The sequence below is a fragment of the Equus przewalskii genome, chromosome 11 (assembly GCF_037783145.1).
Source record: "Equus przewalskii isolate Varuska chromosome 11, EquPr2, whole genome shotgun sequence".
Classification (NCBI taxonomy): Eukaryota; Metazoa; Chordata; class Mammalia; order Perissodactyla; family Equidae; genus Equus; species Equus przewalskii.
The window spans coordinates 18,748,102-18,766,522 of NC_091841.1; the positions used below are offsets into that span (position 1 = coordinate 18,748,102).

Below are 18,421 nucleotides of genomic sequence, written 5' to 3' on the forward strand. Positions count from 1 at the left end.
GGGCAGAGAGTTGCAATTCCTAACAAATTTTAGTTTCTTTTCTCATTTTAACAAAAGTAACTTTTTGGAGAAACACGTCTTGTAAGCACTTAGAGACTCAGGTTTTATAGCAGCAGGAACAATTCTGAGCCTTGTAGCTGCCTGGGACTTGCAGGACAGCGGCAATGACTCCAGCAAAGATTTGGCCAACAGACTACTGGGTGACAGAGGAGCTACCCTCCACCCACCCCTCATTTCCCATCTGTACCTGGCCTCCTCCCCTGTTTTCCTCCCCTCAAAGTCAGTGACGGGGGTGGGGGGCAGAGAACAGGAGCCAACTGCCAATCACATTATATATGAAATACACCTTATCTTGAGGCATAGAATGGTGAGATTTTACTATTTATGCCTCCAAAGTATCCACATCCACCCTCTTTGTCCCCTCTCCTCCCGTCGCCCCACACCACACACATCCATGCATGCATGCACACACGCATACCCCTCTGAAGTTGTCAGGAACCATGCAGGATGTTGGGTACACACCTGGGCCACCTGCACACACGCACACCCCTCTGAAGTGCTCAGGAACAATGCAGGATGTCAACAGCTAACTCCAAAGGGATGGTGTGGAGGATCACCAAAGCAGGGGCAGGAAGCAAACATCAAAAGAGCTCAAGAACAGGGCCAGGGATCCAGGAACCAAGGAGCAGAAAGAAAATGTGAGCTGGTCACAAGTAAAAAGGATGGGCTGGGGTTATTGCTATGATTTGAGGCGTGGTCCCATTATCACCTCTAACAACTTCCTCCCAAAATAATAAGAAGAAGAACAGTTAGGTTTTGTCAAGAGCTGACTGTGTGCCAGGTACTACGACACCCTTTACATGGGTCATTTCATTTGTACAATAACTCTGAGTCAGGTATTGTTATCATTCCACAGACCTTGCTGTAGGGACTATGTTACAGAGCCTCCCACGGTGTAATATTGCCTCCCACATTGAATCAAGAGATTTTAAAGAGTCAAGAACAGAAAGCGTTCAATCCACTTTTATACAATGACGCTAACGGTAATGGTAAGGGTTAATTCACTGAGCCTTTATAAAGGACCAGGAACGGTGCCAGGTTCTCCATATATTACCTCTTTCAAACCTCATGGTTGCCCTGTGAGGTACCTACTAAAATCGGGCCCAGGGGCCAGCCCTGGTGGCGTAGTGGTAGTGTAGTGGTTAAGTTTGCATGCTACACTTCAGCAGCCCGGGGTTCACAGGTTTGGATCCCAGGTGCACACCTGCACACTGCTCATCAAGCCATGCAGTGGCTGCATCCTACATACAAAACAGAGGAAGATTGGCATGGATGTTAGCTCAAGGACAATGTTCCTCAAGGAAAAAGAGGAAGATTGGCAACAGATGTTATCTCAGGGCCAATCTTCCTCACCAAAAAACAAATAAATAAAATCACATCCATTTTATAGATGAGGAAACTGAGCAAAATGAGGATAAGGAACTAGCCCAAGGACACACAGCTAATGAGCTGGGGTCACTATGAGTTAATTGTTGCTCTGATTTATTCAGTTAACATGATTCTACACACTTTCCAGGCAGCAGTCTTACCCATCAGGGCACCACAGTTAAGGACGTTCTCCTTGGTGTTTCTTCTATATTAATATAGCATTTGCTTAGCACTCTCTGTTGCTGGGCATTTATATTATTTCTCTCTTTTTCGTTATTGTAAATATTCCCACTATGAATATTTTTGTCTGAACTAATTTCTTACTAATTGCCAGATCAAAGGGGCGAGCAATTTCCTAAGTGTGCCTGAGTGAGTTCCCAGTGTCTGCAGGCAGTGTACTTATATCTGGCTCCCTCATACCCTTCATGTGGAATTTTCCAGATGTATTTATTATTACTCATTTAATATATTATTGCAAAATGGTTTCTAAAATTACACATTTAGGGGCCGCCTCATAGCCGAATGGTTAAGTCCAGGCACTCCGCTTTGGCGGCCCGGGGTTTCGCCAGTTCGGTTGCTGGATGTGGACACAGCACCACTCATCAAGCCATGCTGAGGTGGCATCCCACAAAGCAAGATCAGAAGGACCTACAACTAGAATATACAACTATGTCCTGGGGGGCTTTGGGGAGAAGAAGGAAAAAAAAAGATTGGCAACAGATGTTAGCTCAGGTGCCAATCTTTGAAAAAAACTACTCATTTAATTGCTGGTGAAACTGTTCATTTTTCCACATGACCTTTGTGTTAGTTTTCTGTTGCTGTCTAACAAATTACCACAAACCTAGTGGCTTAAAACAACACTCATGTATCAGCTCATAGCTCTGTAGGTCAGAAGTCCTGGCACAGCATAGCTAGGCTCGCTACTCAAAGTATTTCATGAGGCTGAAATCAAGTTGTTGGCAGCTGTGTTGTCATCTGGAGCTCCGGGTCATCTTCTAAACTCCTTGGCAGAATTCAGGTCCTTGCAGTTGTAGGACTGAGGTGCCCATTTTCTTGCTGGCTGTTGGCCAGGGGTCAACCTCAGAAACTAGAGGTCCTTTCCTAGTAACCGCCCCCCACTCCCTTCGCCCCCCCCCGCCCCAGTTCTCAGAGTTAACAATGGAGAATATCCATCAATACACTTTCAGGAAGGGGCCAGGCCTTTTTAAGGGTTCACCTGATTAAGTAAAGCAAACCTGGATAAGCTACCTTTTGATTAACACAAAGTCAACTGATTACCCTATCATAGTCACAGATTCTGCCAAAACTCAAGGGGAGGGGACTACATGAGGTGTACACACCAGGGAATGGGAACCTTGAGCGTTGGATTAGTTACCTATTGCTGCTGTAACAAATTACCACAAACTTAGTGGCTTAAAACAACATGCACTTAGCGTTTTAGAGTTTTGGAGGTCACAAGCCTAAAGTGGGTCACCAGAGCTGCATTCCGTCTGGAGGCTCTAGGAGAGAATGTTTCCGTGCTTTTTCTAGCTGCCAGAGCCTGCCTGCATTCCTTGAGTCATGGCACCTTCCTCGTCTGCAAAGCCAGCAGGTTAACATCCATCATCACATCTCCTCTGACTCTTCTTTCTCTTTCTGTTTTAAGGAGCCTCATGATTACATTGGACCCACCTGGGTAATCCAGGCTACTCTCATCTCAAGATCCTTAACCACATCTACAAAGGCTGTTTCGCCTTATAAGGTAACATAATCACAGGTGTTAGGGATTCGAATGAAAGCATCTTTGAGGACCATTATTCTACCCATTACAGGGGTCATCTGATAATCTTGCCTACCACAATGTTTTGGGTTTTCTCTGGGGTTTTTGATTGAGGTATAATTAACATATACAATGCTTTATTTTTCCAAACTTGCATCAGAGAAATTTATGTATTATATCAATTCATAAGAATGCTATTTGTAGCATTTCTTAGTGTATTTTGCATGGATTTCAAATCACTTATGTCTAAAATCTATTTTTCCACTGATTTCTTTCCTTTCTCTCTGATTTCATTTTATCATTTTTTTGGCTCATTGAAACCTTTTGTCTTTCAGTGTGGAGTATTTGACAAAAGCCATCTTGGCACTAATAACATTCTCCATTTCCTCAATACACAGAAAAATATCTTCTCTCCATGGCTAGGATAAATGTGCTATTCTGATCTCTTCCTTATTTACATTTTGTTATTGCTTCTTTCTCTCTTTAATTCTTTGGACTATTTGGAATTTCTTTAATATATTAAAATCAAGTATGGCGCTAATGTCTCAATAACATTTCTTACTCTGAGATCACCGTCAACATTGTGGTTTTGTTTCCCACTTCTCGTGTTGTGTACTCTGCTGGTGAGACTCACTTTCTCAAAGTATAGTCTATCCCATGGTCGTTTTCCAAAGTGCAAATATTGAGTCATGCCATTAAATGATTTTCAGTTTACTATATATTTTTTTAATCTTTTAGTTAGGTAAGTCCACCATCATTACTTTTAAACATTTCCCATTACTGTCATCTTCTTTATTAACCTCAGCTGTGCATTCTTGCCCATTTTTCCTTCAGTTTACAAGATTCTGCTACACGCTTCATTAAATTATCGTAATGTAGAAAGCAGAGTCATCTTTCCTATTTTTAAATGTTTCTAGCAACTAAAGAGATTAGCTTTCCATTTCTTCCTGTATCTTCATTCTACTAAGGTTTCATAATTTTCCCTGAATAAATTTCTTTCGTGGTAGATTAAATTAATTCTCACATATTTAAATGTTTTCTGTCATTATTACAACTAATTTACCATGTATGTCAAGAAATCATAATAAGGAAAATGGTTTTCAACTCACTTGTATCTACAATTCTTAGATTAGTTTCTGTGTATTTTCCCAGTAGAATAAATCCTTGACCTTCCTAATTGAACAGTCACAGTTTCAATAACTTCCAAGAGACTCCGAAAGGCCATGATATGTAATAATTTATCATTTCACTGGAGTTCAAAATTCAATCATCATAGCAAAGCTGCTGTGCGGAGAAAGTCACTTTGCTAAAGGGAGCAGCAGCCACCCAGCATAAGAGTCATGCTGGATATTATACATCTTTCCCCAACCCTTCCCCTTGGAGAGTCACCATGAACATTTGCAATGAAAGCCTCTGAGAAATCTTGCAATAAACAGATTTGTTTCATTTTGTCTAACACAATGTGTCTCAAACTTATCTGAGAACATTTTTCTCATGGTACACGGTGTACCATGAGACACCAGTTTGGGAAACCATGGTTTAATACTTAACTTCGAGAATGATTACAGGTAAAAAGTCATTTCAAAGATGTCTTCCCTCATTTAACCTCACTTTTACAGAAGACATTACATGCAGTGATAATGTTCTCAAGTCAGGCTTTTCTAAAGGTTTTGAGACCCATCTTGCACAAGAATACATTTAAATCATTTGCAGATGCAATATTTTCCTTTCTTCATTTCCCATTTTTGTGAAATTTGTTTTCCTCCTTGCATAACTATTTCAGCAATTTTATATTCTGCTATTTTTTATTTTATTTGTTCTTTTAACAAACACATCTGCAGTGCTCACTGTGTACTGTTCTAATAGATTTATTAATAACAACTCATATAACCTAAAACAGCCCTATGAGTTTGGTGCCATTTTTCTTATCCCAATTTTACAGGCCAGAAAACTCTAGTTTCAAATGATGATGAGGCATTCTTGCCCAGATCCTATTTTTTAAGGAAACTGTCACAAATATTTTCCTTTAGTCATATTATTGGTTCTAATTATAAACATAAACTTGATGTTATATAAAGGGAGAAAACTTCCATTCTTTTTTCTTTATTTTTTAATGTGCCTTTAGTCAACATTAAATACTGAAATGTGCTGATTACCTTTCTCAGCCTTTATTGGGATAACTATGTTTTGTACCATTTTTCAGTTAATGTTAATAAGGTATTATGCTAGCTTTGCTATACTGAGTCCTTGTTTATAATGGATTACTTGTTTCAATGTGTTGCTGTGTTTTGTACATTAAGATCAAGATGTTATTCCTAAGCTCATAAATGAAGTAAACAAGAATTCCCTTCTTTAAGGGAGGGGGCGATGCAAATCATATTTACCTCATCTAATTCAATATATAAATATTAATGAAGTGGCTACCACGTTACTCTGCACTAGACACTGTAGAACATGCAAGATCCAAAATAAGCCTAATAGGAGAGAGGACAGTGCTTAGAAGCAGACCACATAAGAAAAAGTATTGTGTTCCAGAAAACAGTGATTTTGAGAACTTTGTAAATGCCTGGAATCCGCATAACCTAACACTTGGCTTGTGTTCCTCCACTTTGGTCTCCCCAGAAGAGTGAACACACAGGACTGACATTCCCCCTATGAGGGCAAGGTCTACATCCATCTTTCCAGAAGCTATATGCCCAGCACAAAGTGAGCTCTGAACAAATAATTATTAAAATGAAGAAATGAGCCAGCTCTTTGACCAAACCAACTGGTAAAACTGGTTTTCCAAATGCAGGGCAGCTAGAGACGTGCTCAAGGGATTATCAAGGAAAGAGGTGGTATTGCAAGGACTTCACCCTTATCTGAAGTCAGTCTGGGGTAGGAGGGAGCAGGAAGCTTGGAGAGTTGGGAACAGGATGGCAGACAGAGTTCCTGGGGTCTGGAGAAGGACAAGACCACAAGGTTTTTCTGGCAGCTCCCACTCCCCCAGAGAGAGACCTGAGTGACCTGGACCTGGCACTTGGTTGTTTGCACCCCAAAAGCTCTCAGAGCTTGTGGGGTCAGGACTTAGAAATAATTAAGGAACACAGAAAAGGTATCACCTTCTTTAATTGTTCCTGACAAGCCCTGACCCAGTCTGGTGAGCAAAATACATTCAGACCCAGGGAAATAGATGCTGTATATGGAGTGAATAGATATATCCCATCAAGTGAGCAAACTTGTCACATGCACTTCTCTTTTCCTTCCCTCCACTCTTTTTCATGTCTTCATTGCCTCCCTCATTTTCTCCCCTACCTCCCCACTAAGTTCCTTTTTCCATGCCAAGCCATTTCTCTATTTTCCCTTCCGGGTCCGAGGCCCTTAAGTTCCCCCTCCATCTCGAATTCCAGATCCATGCGTTTTCCCCTACTCCAACCTGGGCCCTTTTGCCCTCTCCTCCTGCCTGCTCCTCATCCCCACCCCTGTCCTGCTCTGTCTACCCACTGGCCCCTTGTTCCTGAGGCTCTATCAGTAGGATCCTGTGGGTGGCTCTGGATTCTGCGACTGCTTCGTTCTCTTCTCTCTCATCTTGGTGGGGTCCATAGCCAGTGCTCCTGTTGCTCAGAGATGTGGAGGCAGTTGCTAAGAGACAGTGAAACGTCAGTACCTGGCCCTCGAGGAAAAAAGGGAGCGAAAAAGAGAGAGAGGAGGGGGAGAGAGGCAGGGAGGAGGAGGGAGGGGAAGACCTGGCGGAAGCCACACACTCCAGCAGCCTCAGCACCAGCTGAGTTTCAGGGAGAAGCATTCGGATTCTGTCAACTTTCTTCTAAGCATCCTCTCTCTGATCCACCTTTTGAGCAAGAGAAGGGGATCAGCACGGGGACTCACAGGACGGGAAAGCACCAAGGATGCTGCCCGGGGATTCAGGAGCCATGGAGGAGGAGAGGCCGGGGGAGGGGAAGAGCCGGGAGGCAATCTGTTCTCCTGAAGCAGCAAGCAGGGATTCCAGGATGAGGGAGGGAGACCCATGTCTGCTGCAGATTGATGACTGTGTCCTTGGAACAGAGTAAGTGGGCTCATAAGGGCCTGTGGGAGACCTTGGGACTCAGAAAAAAATGAGTCTAGATAAAGGGGAGCTGGGGTGATTTCCCAGTGGGAGGGATTGACGCTGGAATCAATGGGAAGAGAGGAGGTGCTGGACCAAGGAGGTGTGGGGAGGACAAATGAGGACAGCAGGTGAGTCCGGGAGAAGCGAGGGGCCACGGAGGGTGCGGGTAGACGGTGGGTTAAGACACCGGGTGTGTCATCGCACTGTCTCTCTGCCTGACCAAGTGTGGGTGTGGGCTCAAGCTGGGGGGGGCAGAGAGGAGAGTGGAGCATTTGTGGAAAAGGATGCTGGGATTAGGGATGCGCACTGGGGGTGAAAGAAGATGGGGGCAGACTGGAAAGGGGGCTCTGCAGGAGTGCATGTACAGAAGGAAACTGGAAAGAAAACTGGGGAGGTGTGAACACAGGGCAGGGCAAAATGTGGGGAAATCACTGAAGAACAATGTGCATGTGTGTGTGTGAGAGACAGAATGTGCACATGCATGAGAGAGAGAGATGGGAGTGCTAAGTGTGTCTGAAAAGAGTGTGCAAACAGCCGGAGTGTGTATGCATTTTTTCCTCAAGAGTTATTCAATGGTGGGGTGTTTGGTGCTGATGGGGGTGGGGCTAGGAGAAGAAGAAAATGTTTCCAGCCCAGGATAGAAACCTAGGAGGAAGATGGCTCAGGTGGGGACCCAGAAGGTTAGTGGGTGACAACAATGTGAGGATGGGATCTGAGCCCACCACGGCCCACACCTGGGAGACAGTAAGCAGAGAACTTTGTGATTGGTGGCTAAGAAACAGGGGGGCAAGGAACCTGGGAGAGGGGACAGCGGGGAGGAGAGGGCACTGGATTTCTCTGCCTGAGTGCTTTCCTTGTTGACAGAGGAAATTCTGCCTCCTCGTGCTGAACACAGAGCCCAGCTGAGAGAGAGGCCCTGGCTTGGAGAAGTGGCCAATGCTTTCCTAGCTGACCCCCATCCTGCACCTCCAGGACAGATGGCTCTTTCCAGACTCGGTGGTCAACAGTGGGTGTCACTTGGAGTCCTCCCCTCCCTGGGGAAAGAAGAGCCTCTCCAGGGATTTCAGTAAACACTGAGGCTGAGGACTAAGGCTTTCAGGAGTTTCATGGAGACCCACCTCCCCCAGGGCTCCTTGCCCAAAACGCTCACCCCAGGTCCCCCTTGGACTCGAGCCCATTGGGCCACCAGGAGAAATGGCCTCTGAGACCTTGAATGCTGGAGACCCATATGCAACCCTGGCCTCCTAATCAGTCTCAGACTTGGGGCAGGGCTCGAGGTGTTTCAGATGAGCCAGGACATTTACAGGGCATCTTTCATGTCCTTACTCCCCTCTCCCACCTCTCAGACCTAGTACAGAAAGGAAGCACCCAGCAGTCATGGGTGAGAGGGACACAAAACATCTGCAGGGACCCTTCCTCAACTTGCTGGCAGTTGATCAAGCCCCATCCTTGTCTCCTTCCTTTTTCAAGTTTTGATCATCTTTGCAGACCCTGGGGGACCTCGACTGGCTTTATTGCCCTCTAGGCTCCAAAGGGGACTTCCTGTGGATCTCACCTAGGGAGCCCTCTGACGCTTAGAGGCTCTGGGAAAGACTTGAGCCATGATACCACGTGCTCAGAAGCCCCACCTTCCAGGGCTCTTCTCCCTGTAGTAGCTGCTTCCAGTGCCACTGACTCTTGATTCCATGGACACAGCCCCAGCCCCGATGGGCTCCCTTCAGCACTGCTGTTGCCAGCTGCCTAAGATGGGTGACACCTGGTCCAAGCTGCCCTGGCCTGGGACGTCCTGCCCAACCGTGCTGCTGGTCTCCCTCTTCTTGGCAGCTGGGGTGATGCACTCGGATGCTGGCACCAGCTGCCCTGTCCTCTGCACATGCCATAACCAGGTGGTGGATTGCAGCAGCCAGCGGCTATTCTCCGTGCCCCCAGACCTCCCAAGGGACACTCACAACCTCAGCCTGGCCCACAACCGCATTGCAGCTGTGCCGCCCGGCTACCTCACGTGTTACATGGAGCTCCGAGTGCTGGATTTACGCAACAACTCCTTGATGGAGCTGCCCCCGGGCCTCTTCCTCCATGCCAAGCGCCTGGCACACCTGGATCTGAGCTACAACAACCTCAGCCATGTGCCGGCTGACATGTTCAGGGAAGCCCATGGGCTCGTGCACATCGACTTGAGCCACAACCCGTGGCTGCGCAGAGTGCACCCTCAGGCCTTCCAGGGCCTGGTGCAGCTCCGAGACCTGGACCTCAGCTACGGGGGCCTGGCCTTCCTCAGCCTCGAGGCTCTCGAGGGCCTGCCTGGCCTGGTGACCCTGCAGATCGGCGGCAACCCTTGGGTGTGCGGCTGCACGATGGAACCCCTGCTGAAGTGGCTACGGAACCGGATCCAGCGCTGCACAGCAGGTAAGGAAGGAATGCAGGAACAGGTAGCCATGGGGGGTGGAAGGGGTCTTGTCTCACTGAAAGCAAAGGCTCCAAAAAAGAGGGATGGACTTAGAGATCTTGAGTGCCTACTGTTTGCCTTGATCTGTGCTCACCTCTCCGTACGTCAGTTCTTTCACTCCACAAGTGAGTGTCGAGTCCTTGTTATGCACGCCAGGTGCCGGAGACCCCTTTGTTAATGAAACAGACACCGCCCTTGCCTCTGTGGCACTTATGACCTAATGAGGCAGACAGATACTAAACAAGTAAGAATAGCCAATAACAGTCTGTGTTTATTGAGCTTCCACCATGACCTATGAACTTGACATGCATTACCTCACTGGACCCCAGCTTTTATTATCCTCATTTTACAGGTGAAGAAACTAAGACTTAGAACAATGGAACGACTTGCCCAGAGTGGCTCATTTAGAAAGTGTCAGAGTCATGGATAAGACCCAAGTTTATTTGACTTCTACTCCTCCAGACTGCTTTTTAAGTGTTTTAAGTGCTGGCAAAATTCTTGAAGAAATAGAAATGGCTAACACTATTTTCATACTTACTATCTGCCAGGCCCTATTCTAAACATATGGCATATTTTAACTCATTTTTTCCTCACAAGAGGTCCCCACTCTAAAGAGGAGGAAACCTAGCCACAGAAAGGTTTAGTAACTTGCCCAAAGCCACACAGGCGCTACGTGTTGAAGCCAGGATTCGTACCCTGGCAGTCTGGCTGCCCTCTGACTATATCCCGAAGAGTCAGTTTCTAGGCTAAGAGGAAGAGTCAAGGCCTGAGTTCTGGGCTGGCCAAAGGGCCTCAGCAGAGTTCTGCAAGGTTTGGGCATGGGATAGGGAGCTGAGAAGAGAAAATGGGAGGTGGCATTTGACTAGCCAATCCCACCTGGAGGTAGACTGGGAACTGAAGGAGCCTGAATCACACAGGCTTGCTGGGCCCTGGCCTCACCCAGTGGTGCCCAAGCCTGACCCGGAGGCAGTCAATGTTCAGCTGTCCCCCCTAGTCACCAGCACTCCAGTGTGGCAGCACTGAGTCTTGGCATAATCCTCCAGCAGTAGAGTGACAGGAATAAGTGGGGCACTAGCCCAGGGGCTTTCCCAGAGCCTGGGCTCAGAGTGTGTTCAGAAGAAGCAATGCTGAATGAGGTAGGAGGGAGAAAAGGACAGAGTGGGGAGCCCAGGACCAAAATAGTCTGGGGGGGCTGTGGGTCACGATTCCAGTGTTTCCACAGAGCTGTGGGAGGAAGTTCTCTGGGACCAAAATAGCTGGGGACTGAGACGGGGTAATGGTAGGGGGTGTGAGGGGGAGGCTGCCAGGAGTGATCTCCCCACTCACTCAACCCTTGCAAGCTGTACCTCCTCCCCTCTCTCCTGTGCTCTAAGGACAAAGGGCATTCTGGAGCGCTAAGCTTCCACCATACCTAGGGGTTCCTCCTTTTCTGTGATGCCTGAAGAAGATCTTTAGAAGAACCACAGACTCCCAGCGCTTGGGAGATGGGTCCAAGATCCCATCAGTGCAGCCTCACTCAGGACAACTGAGGGAACTGAGCTCCAGAGAGGGAAAGTGACTGTCTACAAGCTCACAGAGAGAAAGCAAACAGGCCACAGCTAGAAACTCAGGTTCCCTGTCCCTCCATAGAATATACTTTGCACCACATTGCGCTCTCCAGGATATTTTCTCTTGGGGACAAAGAACTGGCCAGTGGAGGTTGAACTGGGCGATCCTCTTCTCTGTCTTTTTCTGCTTTTTCCTCCCTTTTTCTTCATGGGATTCTCACTATCTGTGGTTTTTGGACAAATCCCAACAAAGAGGGATCTAAGGGTGCCCTTGGGATATAACTCAACTTCAAGACTGGTTCCTTGACTTACCAGAGAGTTTTGTCAGCCACTGAGCTCCCATCCTGCACTCCTGTGGGGTCCTGCCAATCGCGCTCAGAGCCTCCTCTGGTTGGTCCATACCATTTGCCCACATTCACCAGCTTCATATTGTCTCACCACCACCCCAGTCAGGCACACAATAGACTTTGGATTTCAGCATCTTTCAGTTCCAAGAGAAGAGCCCCTTGATGATCAAGTCCAGACACGATCTTTTCCTGGGAAGAGTCTGGAGTACTGTGCATACAGCCTATAGGGACCCCTCAACCTGGGGTTTGGGGCAGGTGGCATCCTCCTTCTGAAACTGACTCCCCATTTCTAAGGAGAATAATGCTCATCCATTTCTGCAAAGGGTCAATCCAAGTCTTCATTTTATTCTTTGCTCTCAATAACTACAGAATGAATAAATAGCATTTAAGCACCACATAATTTAGAAAACTCCTTCACATTGACTTTCTTGGACAGTTTAGGTAAGATCACCCCTTCTCATATATCCCCTTTCTTCATGAGAGCCAGAAAGGTAAAAAGGATTTGCCCAAGGTGAGAGCTTGACTAATATTTATACACTGAACAATGGAATGGCTGACTGCTCAAAAGCCAGTGCCTGGCACTGCACACAGAACTGCTACCTGCATCCACTCTAACTTCCAAGGCAGAGTAAGACAAAACCGTTGACAACCATAATGCATTTGTACAAGTGTCCCTGGAAGGATGGGGTGGGCCATCAATGATGGAGAGAACAGTAATCCCACTGAAGGAAAAGCCCCCTCCTACAGAAGTCTGTGTGCAGAATAGGACCCCACTGACCTGTCCAGAGAGACCAACCTAAGATAATGATAAACATGCAGACTTACATAGTACTTATTATAGACCAAGAATATATCATTTTCATATGTTAACTCATTGAATCCTCACTACAACCCTACGTGATAGAGAGTAGTATTATCCTCATTTTACAGATGAAGAAACCAAGACAAAGAGGGATTGAATAACTTACCCACAATCACTCAAATAGGGAGGGATGTAGAGAGGATTTGAATTCAGGCCAGTAGCTCTAGACCCATAGTCCTAACTCTACACTCTGTGTATCTGGAAAAGCCACATGTGGTGGTAGGAAGACCCAATGCTTTTGAGTTTGACAGAGTCATTTATTCATAGATCATTTAACAAAGATTAATTGAGCACTTACATGGACAGGACACTGTTCCGATGCTGAGGATGCCATGGGAGGTGCTTATATTCAAGGGGGAAGAGACAGATAATGAACAAACTCTGAGACAGTGATAGAGACAATGGAGAAAAATTAGGTAGAATAGGCAAGATAGAGCCTGCCTAGAGAAAGGTGAAGTTGGGGGTTGCTGTTTTATATAGAATCATAAAGGAAGGCCTCACTAATAAGGTGATATTTGAGCCAAGTCCCAAAAGAAGTGAAGGACTGAGCTATGCAGAGATCCAGGGGAGAAGAATCTTCAGAAGGGTACAAATGCAAAGGCACCCCCTCCAACCCTGAAAGGGGACATGCTCAGGGTGATGGAGGAATGACCAAGAGATGTGCATGGATGGAACAGAGTAAATAAGGAGTAGAATGGGAGAGTTGGGGAAGAGTTCTTGTAGCCCATGTTGAGGACCTTGGCTTTGATTCTCTGGAAGATAGGAAGCCAGAGGAGGGTTTCAAGCAGAAAGTGACATAATAGGGCTTGAGGTTTGAAAGTACCACTCAGCCAATTGTGTTGAGATGGGTTAAGGGCAGAAGCCCAGAAACCAGTTGGGAGTCTATTGTAAGAGATGATGATGTCCTACAAAACCCCCAGATCTACCACTAGTAGTAGCTATTGGACTTTAGGCAAGTTATTAAACTCTCCAAGCAGTGATCTCCACATCTATAAAAATACTTGCCTTGAGGGTTGTTGAGGGTACTAAAGAAGGTAAGTATAGTTTTGGGCACATGGAAGAAATTCAATAAAAAATTCAACTTCTCCTGGGAGGGGTGGCGGCTCTCCATTTCATTCTTTCTCCACCAGGTACCTCACCATTCCTGGGTTCTGTATTGCAGATTCTCAGCTGGCTGAGTGTCGGGGCCCCCCTGAAGTCGAGGGTGCCCCACTCTTCTCCCTCACTGAGGAGAGCTTCAAGGCCTGCCACCTGACCCTGACCCTGGACGATTACCTCTTCATCGCGTTTGTGGGCTTCGTGGTCTCCATCGCATCCGTGGCCACCAACTTCCTACTGGGTATCACAGCCAACTGTTGCCACCGTTGGAGCAAGGCCAGTGAAGAGGAAGAGATTTGACATGGGTGCCTGGTGTCCCTCCACACTGCTGACCACCACTGCTGCTGACCCACCGGACACCCTCCCTGGCTGCCCACTCTGGCTCCATGGTGCCCTGGTCGCCTTCAACATGGCTCAAGCAAGGTCAGGAAACTACCTTTGTGTAAGCTCCTACTGTGGGCCAGGCACTGTGCTAGGAATTTGGAATGTTAGATGAATCCAACCTAGTCACTGCCCTCAAGGCACTTACTTCTAACAGAGGAGAGAGATTTGAAAACTATTCCCCTTAAGGTGATTTGTCATCACTCTGAGCACATAGTTATGGAAGACCAGAGGAGGGGTCATCAACTGTGCCTAGAACAGTCCAAGAGAATTGCAAGAGTAGAGGTGATTTTTGAACTGGGTCGTCAAAAAATGTCTTCTTTGTCAAGTATACAAAGAAGGGCAGACATAAGCAAAGGACAGAGGCCATAATATGCATGGTGTGTTGAGAACAGTGAACAATCCTTTGTAACTTAAGTGTATAGAGTGGCACAAGACCAAAACTTTCCTGCTGACACTCAATCTGTCAGCTCTTAGTGTTGCCCACCACTGCCTATGGAGAGTGAGAATGCACACATGCCAGTTAGCCCCCTTGGCCTCCTACCAGCAGCTACCAAGTGAGACCACCTCATATTGACTGCCCCCCATACTACATCACCAACTGTAGCCTGCTGGCAAGGTCCCAGACAAGTAGCAAGCTGAGGATGGATGCCTTCGGTGCCCTGTCTCCTATCCCTTTCTCCTGCCTCTTACTCAAGCTTTGACTTCAGAAGAGGGAAACAGGAGGCCCAGCAATGGGGCAGCAAGAGTCCTGGCACCCTGGGACTGCTATTGCCATGGTGCTCACGCCAAGGGATCTCACCAGGAAAGTGCACTGTGAGCTACAGCCCTATAGCATGATGGTACCCAGGACTGAACGGGGGGAAGGCCACCACAGTTGTGACTGTAGGAGGATCTGCTCTTTCTTTCTTCTAAGGAACTCACCCATTTAAGCATAAGGGTGAGAGAGCCATTAATTACCAAGCACTTATCAGTGTCAGGCACTGTGATAAGCTCTCTCCATAGACAATGCCCTTTAATGCACACAACAGTCTTTTGAGGTGAGCATTGTTGTTTTACAGATGAGGAAATTAAGGCTCAGAGAGGCTAAAGTCACACGCTACTTAACAAGCAAAATAAAGTCTGTACTCTTTCTACTACCCCATTCAAGTTTGGGAACAGCACAGTTCCCGCTAAAGTTACATAAGTTCAAATTCAAGTAGTGCTGATGAAGCTCCTAATAAGGGCCAGGCACTCTCCTGGGTACTTTTATATCTACTGACTCATTTGCTTCAATTCTCACAGCAACACTGCCTGGTGGTTTTTATCATGCCCATTTTACAGATGAATTAATTGTAGAGAGCTCACCCAAGGTTATCTGGATAAACTCTAGAAGGAAGGCAATAGGCAGCTCCATTCAGGGAAACTGTATCTAATCGTCAGTCGAAAACAAAGTAACTTCATGTGCCAAGCACAATTATCTCCATTGTTGTCATCATCTTCGTCTTCATCATCAGTTTCAACATTATCTTCCTTATTTCTGGTCAGCACTGGACAGTTCGTGAAATGCTTTGGCATCATTCTCCTTGACTTTTCACAACCATGTGTGAGAGGCAAACCAAACGCCATTACTACTATTTTACAGATTGGAAAATAGAGCCTCAAGAGTGAGTGTGACTTGCCTAAGTGTCAACTCCAACTCAGTTCTCTTCCCAGTGTGTTCCCAGGTACTCGGGGAAGAGACTGCCTTGGAGGGCCGAGTAGGGGGGCCCCAGGATTCAGCAGCCATGAACATAAATAAATAAAGGGCAGTGAAAGTCAGCTGCTGTGCAGATTTAGATATGCTCACGGTAGGGCAAATCACAGCCTCCAAAATATGACAGATAAGAGCACAGATAACATCTGAATAGGAGACACCTGCTTGCAGTGTGTAAACAACACATTAGAACTGACGGCCATGGTGGCAGTCACGCAAAAAATAAGCGCTTTGGGAAACTGGAGAGGAAGCTGTGTCAACCCCTCCTACTCAAGCCTGCTGTGTTGTGTTGTAAGAGATACAAAGGGTGCAGGAAAGCTATGGGGTGAGAACCTCTGCAGCATAGGGGAAGACTTTAAGGCACAGTCCACCACGTTGGCAAGGCTGGCCTAGATGAGAATTAAAACAGGGGCTTTCTACCTTGCCCCCAGCTGCAGCAAGCTTGTGTCATCTCATCCTCCTGGCAGTCCAAAAGGAATAAAGGAGTATAACATATCATCTTCCAAGAAGTCTTCCCTTATTTATGCTTCCCTGAGCTAGTCAACCAAAAGAGTGCCCAGAAACTTTGCAAGACCTGGGAGTGGAACATCGTGTCCCCTGAATCTGGCTTACAACATCTGGGCCAGAGCCCTGCTCCTGTGGTATCTGGAGCAGATCTGTCTGCTCTCTTCTGCTATGTCCAGGAATGGGCAGACTGGAGCTGCTCTCCACCAGCCAGTCTGACAGCCTAAACTATTTGGAGATGAACTTATAGAAATAATAGTCCTGACGCAAATAGCTAAGCCTCCCATAGAAGGACACCATATACATCTATGATAATCTGCTAGAGACTCTTGTTTGCTAAAACATAGTTAATACATTTAAGATATGTACTTTTTTTGTCCATAGAAGTAGAACCAAACAAGGCATCAAATGCCCCTTGAGATCAAATATCCTTTCTAATGAGACTATTTAGCCCCCATTAATGGCAAACCTTTCTAAGTAGGATACATGGCTTTTAAAAAACATATGCTTCTCCAGCTGCTGGAAGGTCCGCAGTTCACTAAAGCACAATGAGGAAAGCCTTCGACTTCCCCACTGCCAAGGAATTCCACTTCTTGCCAGCCTCCCACTACCACCATCTTGTGCAGACTATCAGAAGCAAAATTCTAGAGGCACACTTCTAGAGGTCATCTAACAGTCCTGGCTGGAACTGTTCCCACAACCCTGCTGACCAAGAACCCATGATGGTGTTCCTACAAGGCTTCACTAAGTTTTTTCCAGACTAGTCAACATGTAACTATTGGGGTATCTCTGAGTCTGTGTGTCTGTTCATGAGGTCCACGTGTATTGGGTACCTACTGATATGGGACCAATCTCTTTGAAACTGGAGTTCAATTTTCTGACATAGTCTACTCAGCTGTCTATTGCATCATTCGATACACTAAGATGGAATCTCATTAGAGTTGGGGTAGGTTATAGCTGCTCAGAAAATATAAAAAGAGAGAACTATGTGTCTGCTTCAGCCTAATGACAGCCTGAATGCTTCCCTCTGTTCTCCACCCCTCAGAGATTTGTCCTCATCACAGAAGCTTCCTTCATGCTGGGCCTGAGGATATTGAAGTTTAGCTAACCAACAGGGCTGTGATGATCACTGAATGGGGTCAAGAAAATTGTTCTTTAGAAAAGACCCCACATCTGCACCACATCACTCTGGACCAGTTGTCTCTGGTCACCCTATGACAAACCCTCATCTGTTTCTCTATTGCTACAGAGATTCCCAGGGAACCCTGAACAATAGGCCCCCAGAGTTGCTTTAGATTTTGCTGGCTCCTTTCAAGGAGTTTGGTATATGGAATTTGAATAGACCAAGACAAATATTTCTCTTCTACCATCAGGAAAGACCTACAGCCTCCAATTTCCCCATAGATGTCTTTGTTGAAATCACTCTGACATCCTTTCCAGTTCTAGAAGAGTGTAAAGAGACACATTTGTCCAGTCCTCAGAAGAACATCTTCCCAAAGCTGGAGAAATTTGTCTATCCTCCCGACCCCAGCAGGAGGCAAAGGGAAGTGAAGGAAGCAAGTTGTGAGGTCCTTTGTAAATCACCATCATGTTCACCGCAGCACTGGGTCGAGAGCTCTGGATCCACAGAGATCTCAGCTTTGCTAAGCGCTGTCCTGTGGATTGCTGATGTCTATGGGTGGGAGGGCTAGGGAGGGGCTGGGAAAGGGAAGACACAAACCTTTGTATGGAGATGATTTTTTAACCATGCACTTTTGTAACTGTGAAGAACTTTTCATAAATGTACACTAATAATAAAGAGTGTATAGTTTAACAAATTTTCTAAAGAGTGTAAAGAGGAGTGGGGGGAGGCAGGGGAAAAAGAGAGAGAAAGGAACTAGGCAGAATCAAGAAAATGTGTGCCAAAATATACACACAAAAGGTCTATGAGGAGGGAGTAGATGGGAATAATTAGGAGATGTGCCAGCCATGGAGGGGCATGTGTGGGAGTAGAAGGAACATCACAGAAGCATATTTCTACCAGGCAAAAAAGAATATGTGTGTGTCTGTATGCACACACCCCTATGTGTAGGCATATTTTGGTGCCTGAAATTACACAAAGAGAGCATATGTCTTATACATATTGGTGTTTACAGCTTAGGTCATCTATAAAACATGCCAAGGCAAGTGGGTGTGCTTGCCTAGTTAGCACTACTAAGCAGTGTGGTGTGCCAAGGAGATGGCCGAC

General features: G+C 46.3%; 1 protein-coding gene across 1 annotated transcript; it reads left to right on the plus strand.

Moving 5' to 3' along the window:
- Positions 1 to 6,699: 6,699 nt before the first annotated feature.
- On the plus strand, positions 6,700 to 18,011 carry LRRC55 (leucine rich repeat containing 55). The gene is made up of 3 exons (XM_008537761.2): positions 6,700 to 7,232; positions 8,139 to 9,680; positions 13,639 to 18,011. Exons 2-3 carry the CDS (start codon positions 8,960 to 8,962, stop codon positions 13,872 to 13,874), a joined length of 957 nt encoding a protein of 318 aa, XP_008535983.1. The 5' UTR covers positions 6,700 to 7,232; positions 8,139 to 8,959; the 3' UTR covers positions 13,875 to 18,011.
- The last annotated feature ends 410 nt before the right edge of the window (positions 18,012 to 18,421 follow it).

Coding starts and splice junctions, on each gene's coding strand:
- LRRC55 (XM_008537761.2), top strand. CDS start 8,960: ATGGACACAGCCCCAGCCCCGATGGGCTCCCTTCAGCACTGCTGTTGC. Junction 9,681..13,638: donor GATCCAGCGCTGCACAGCAG/GTAAGGAAGGAA, acceptor TCTGTATTGCAG/ATTCTCAGCTGGCTGAGTGT.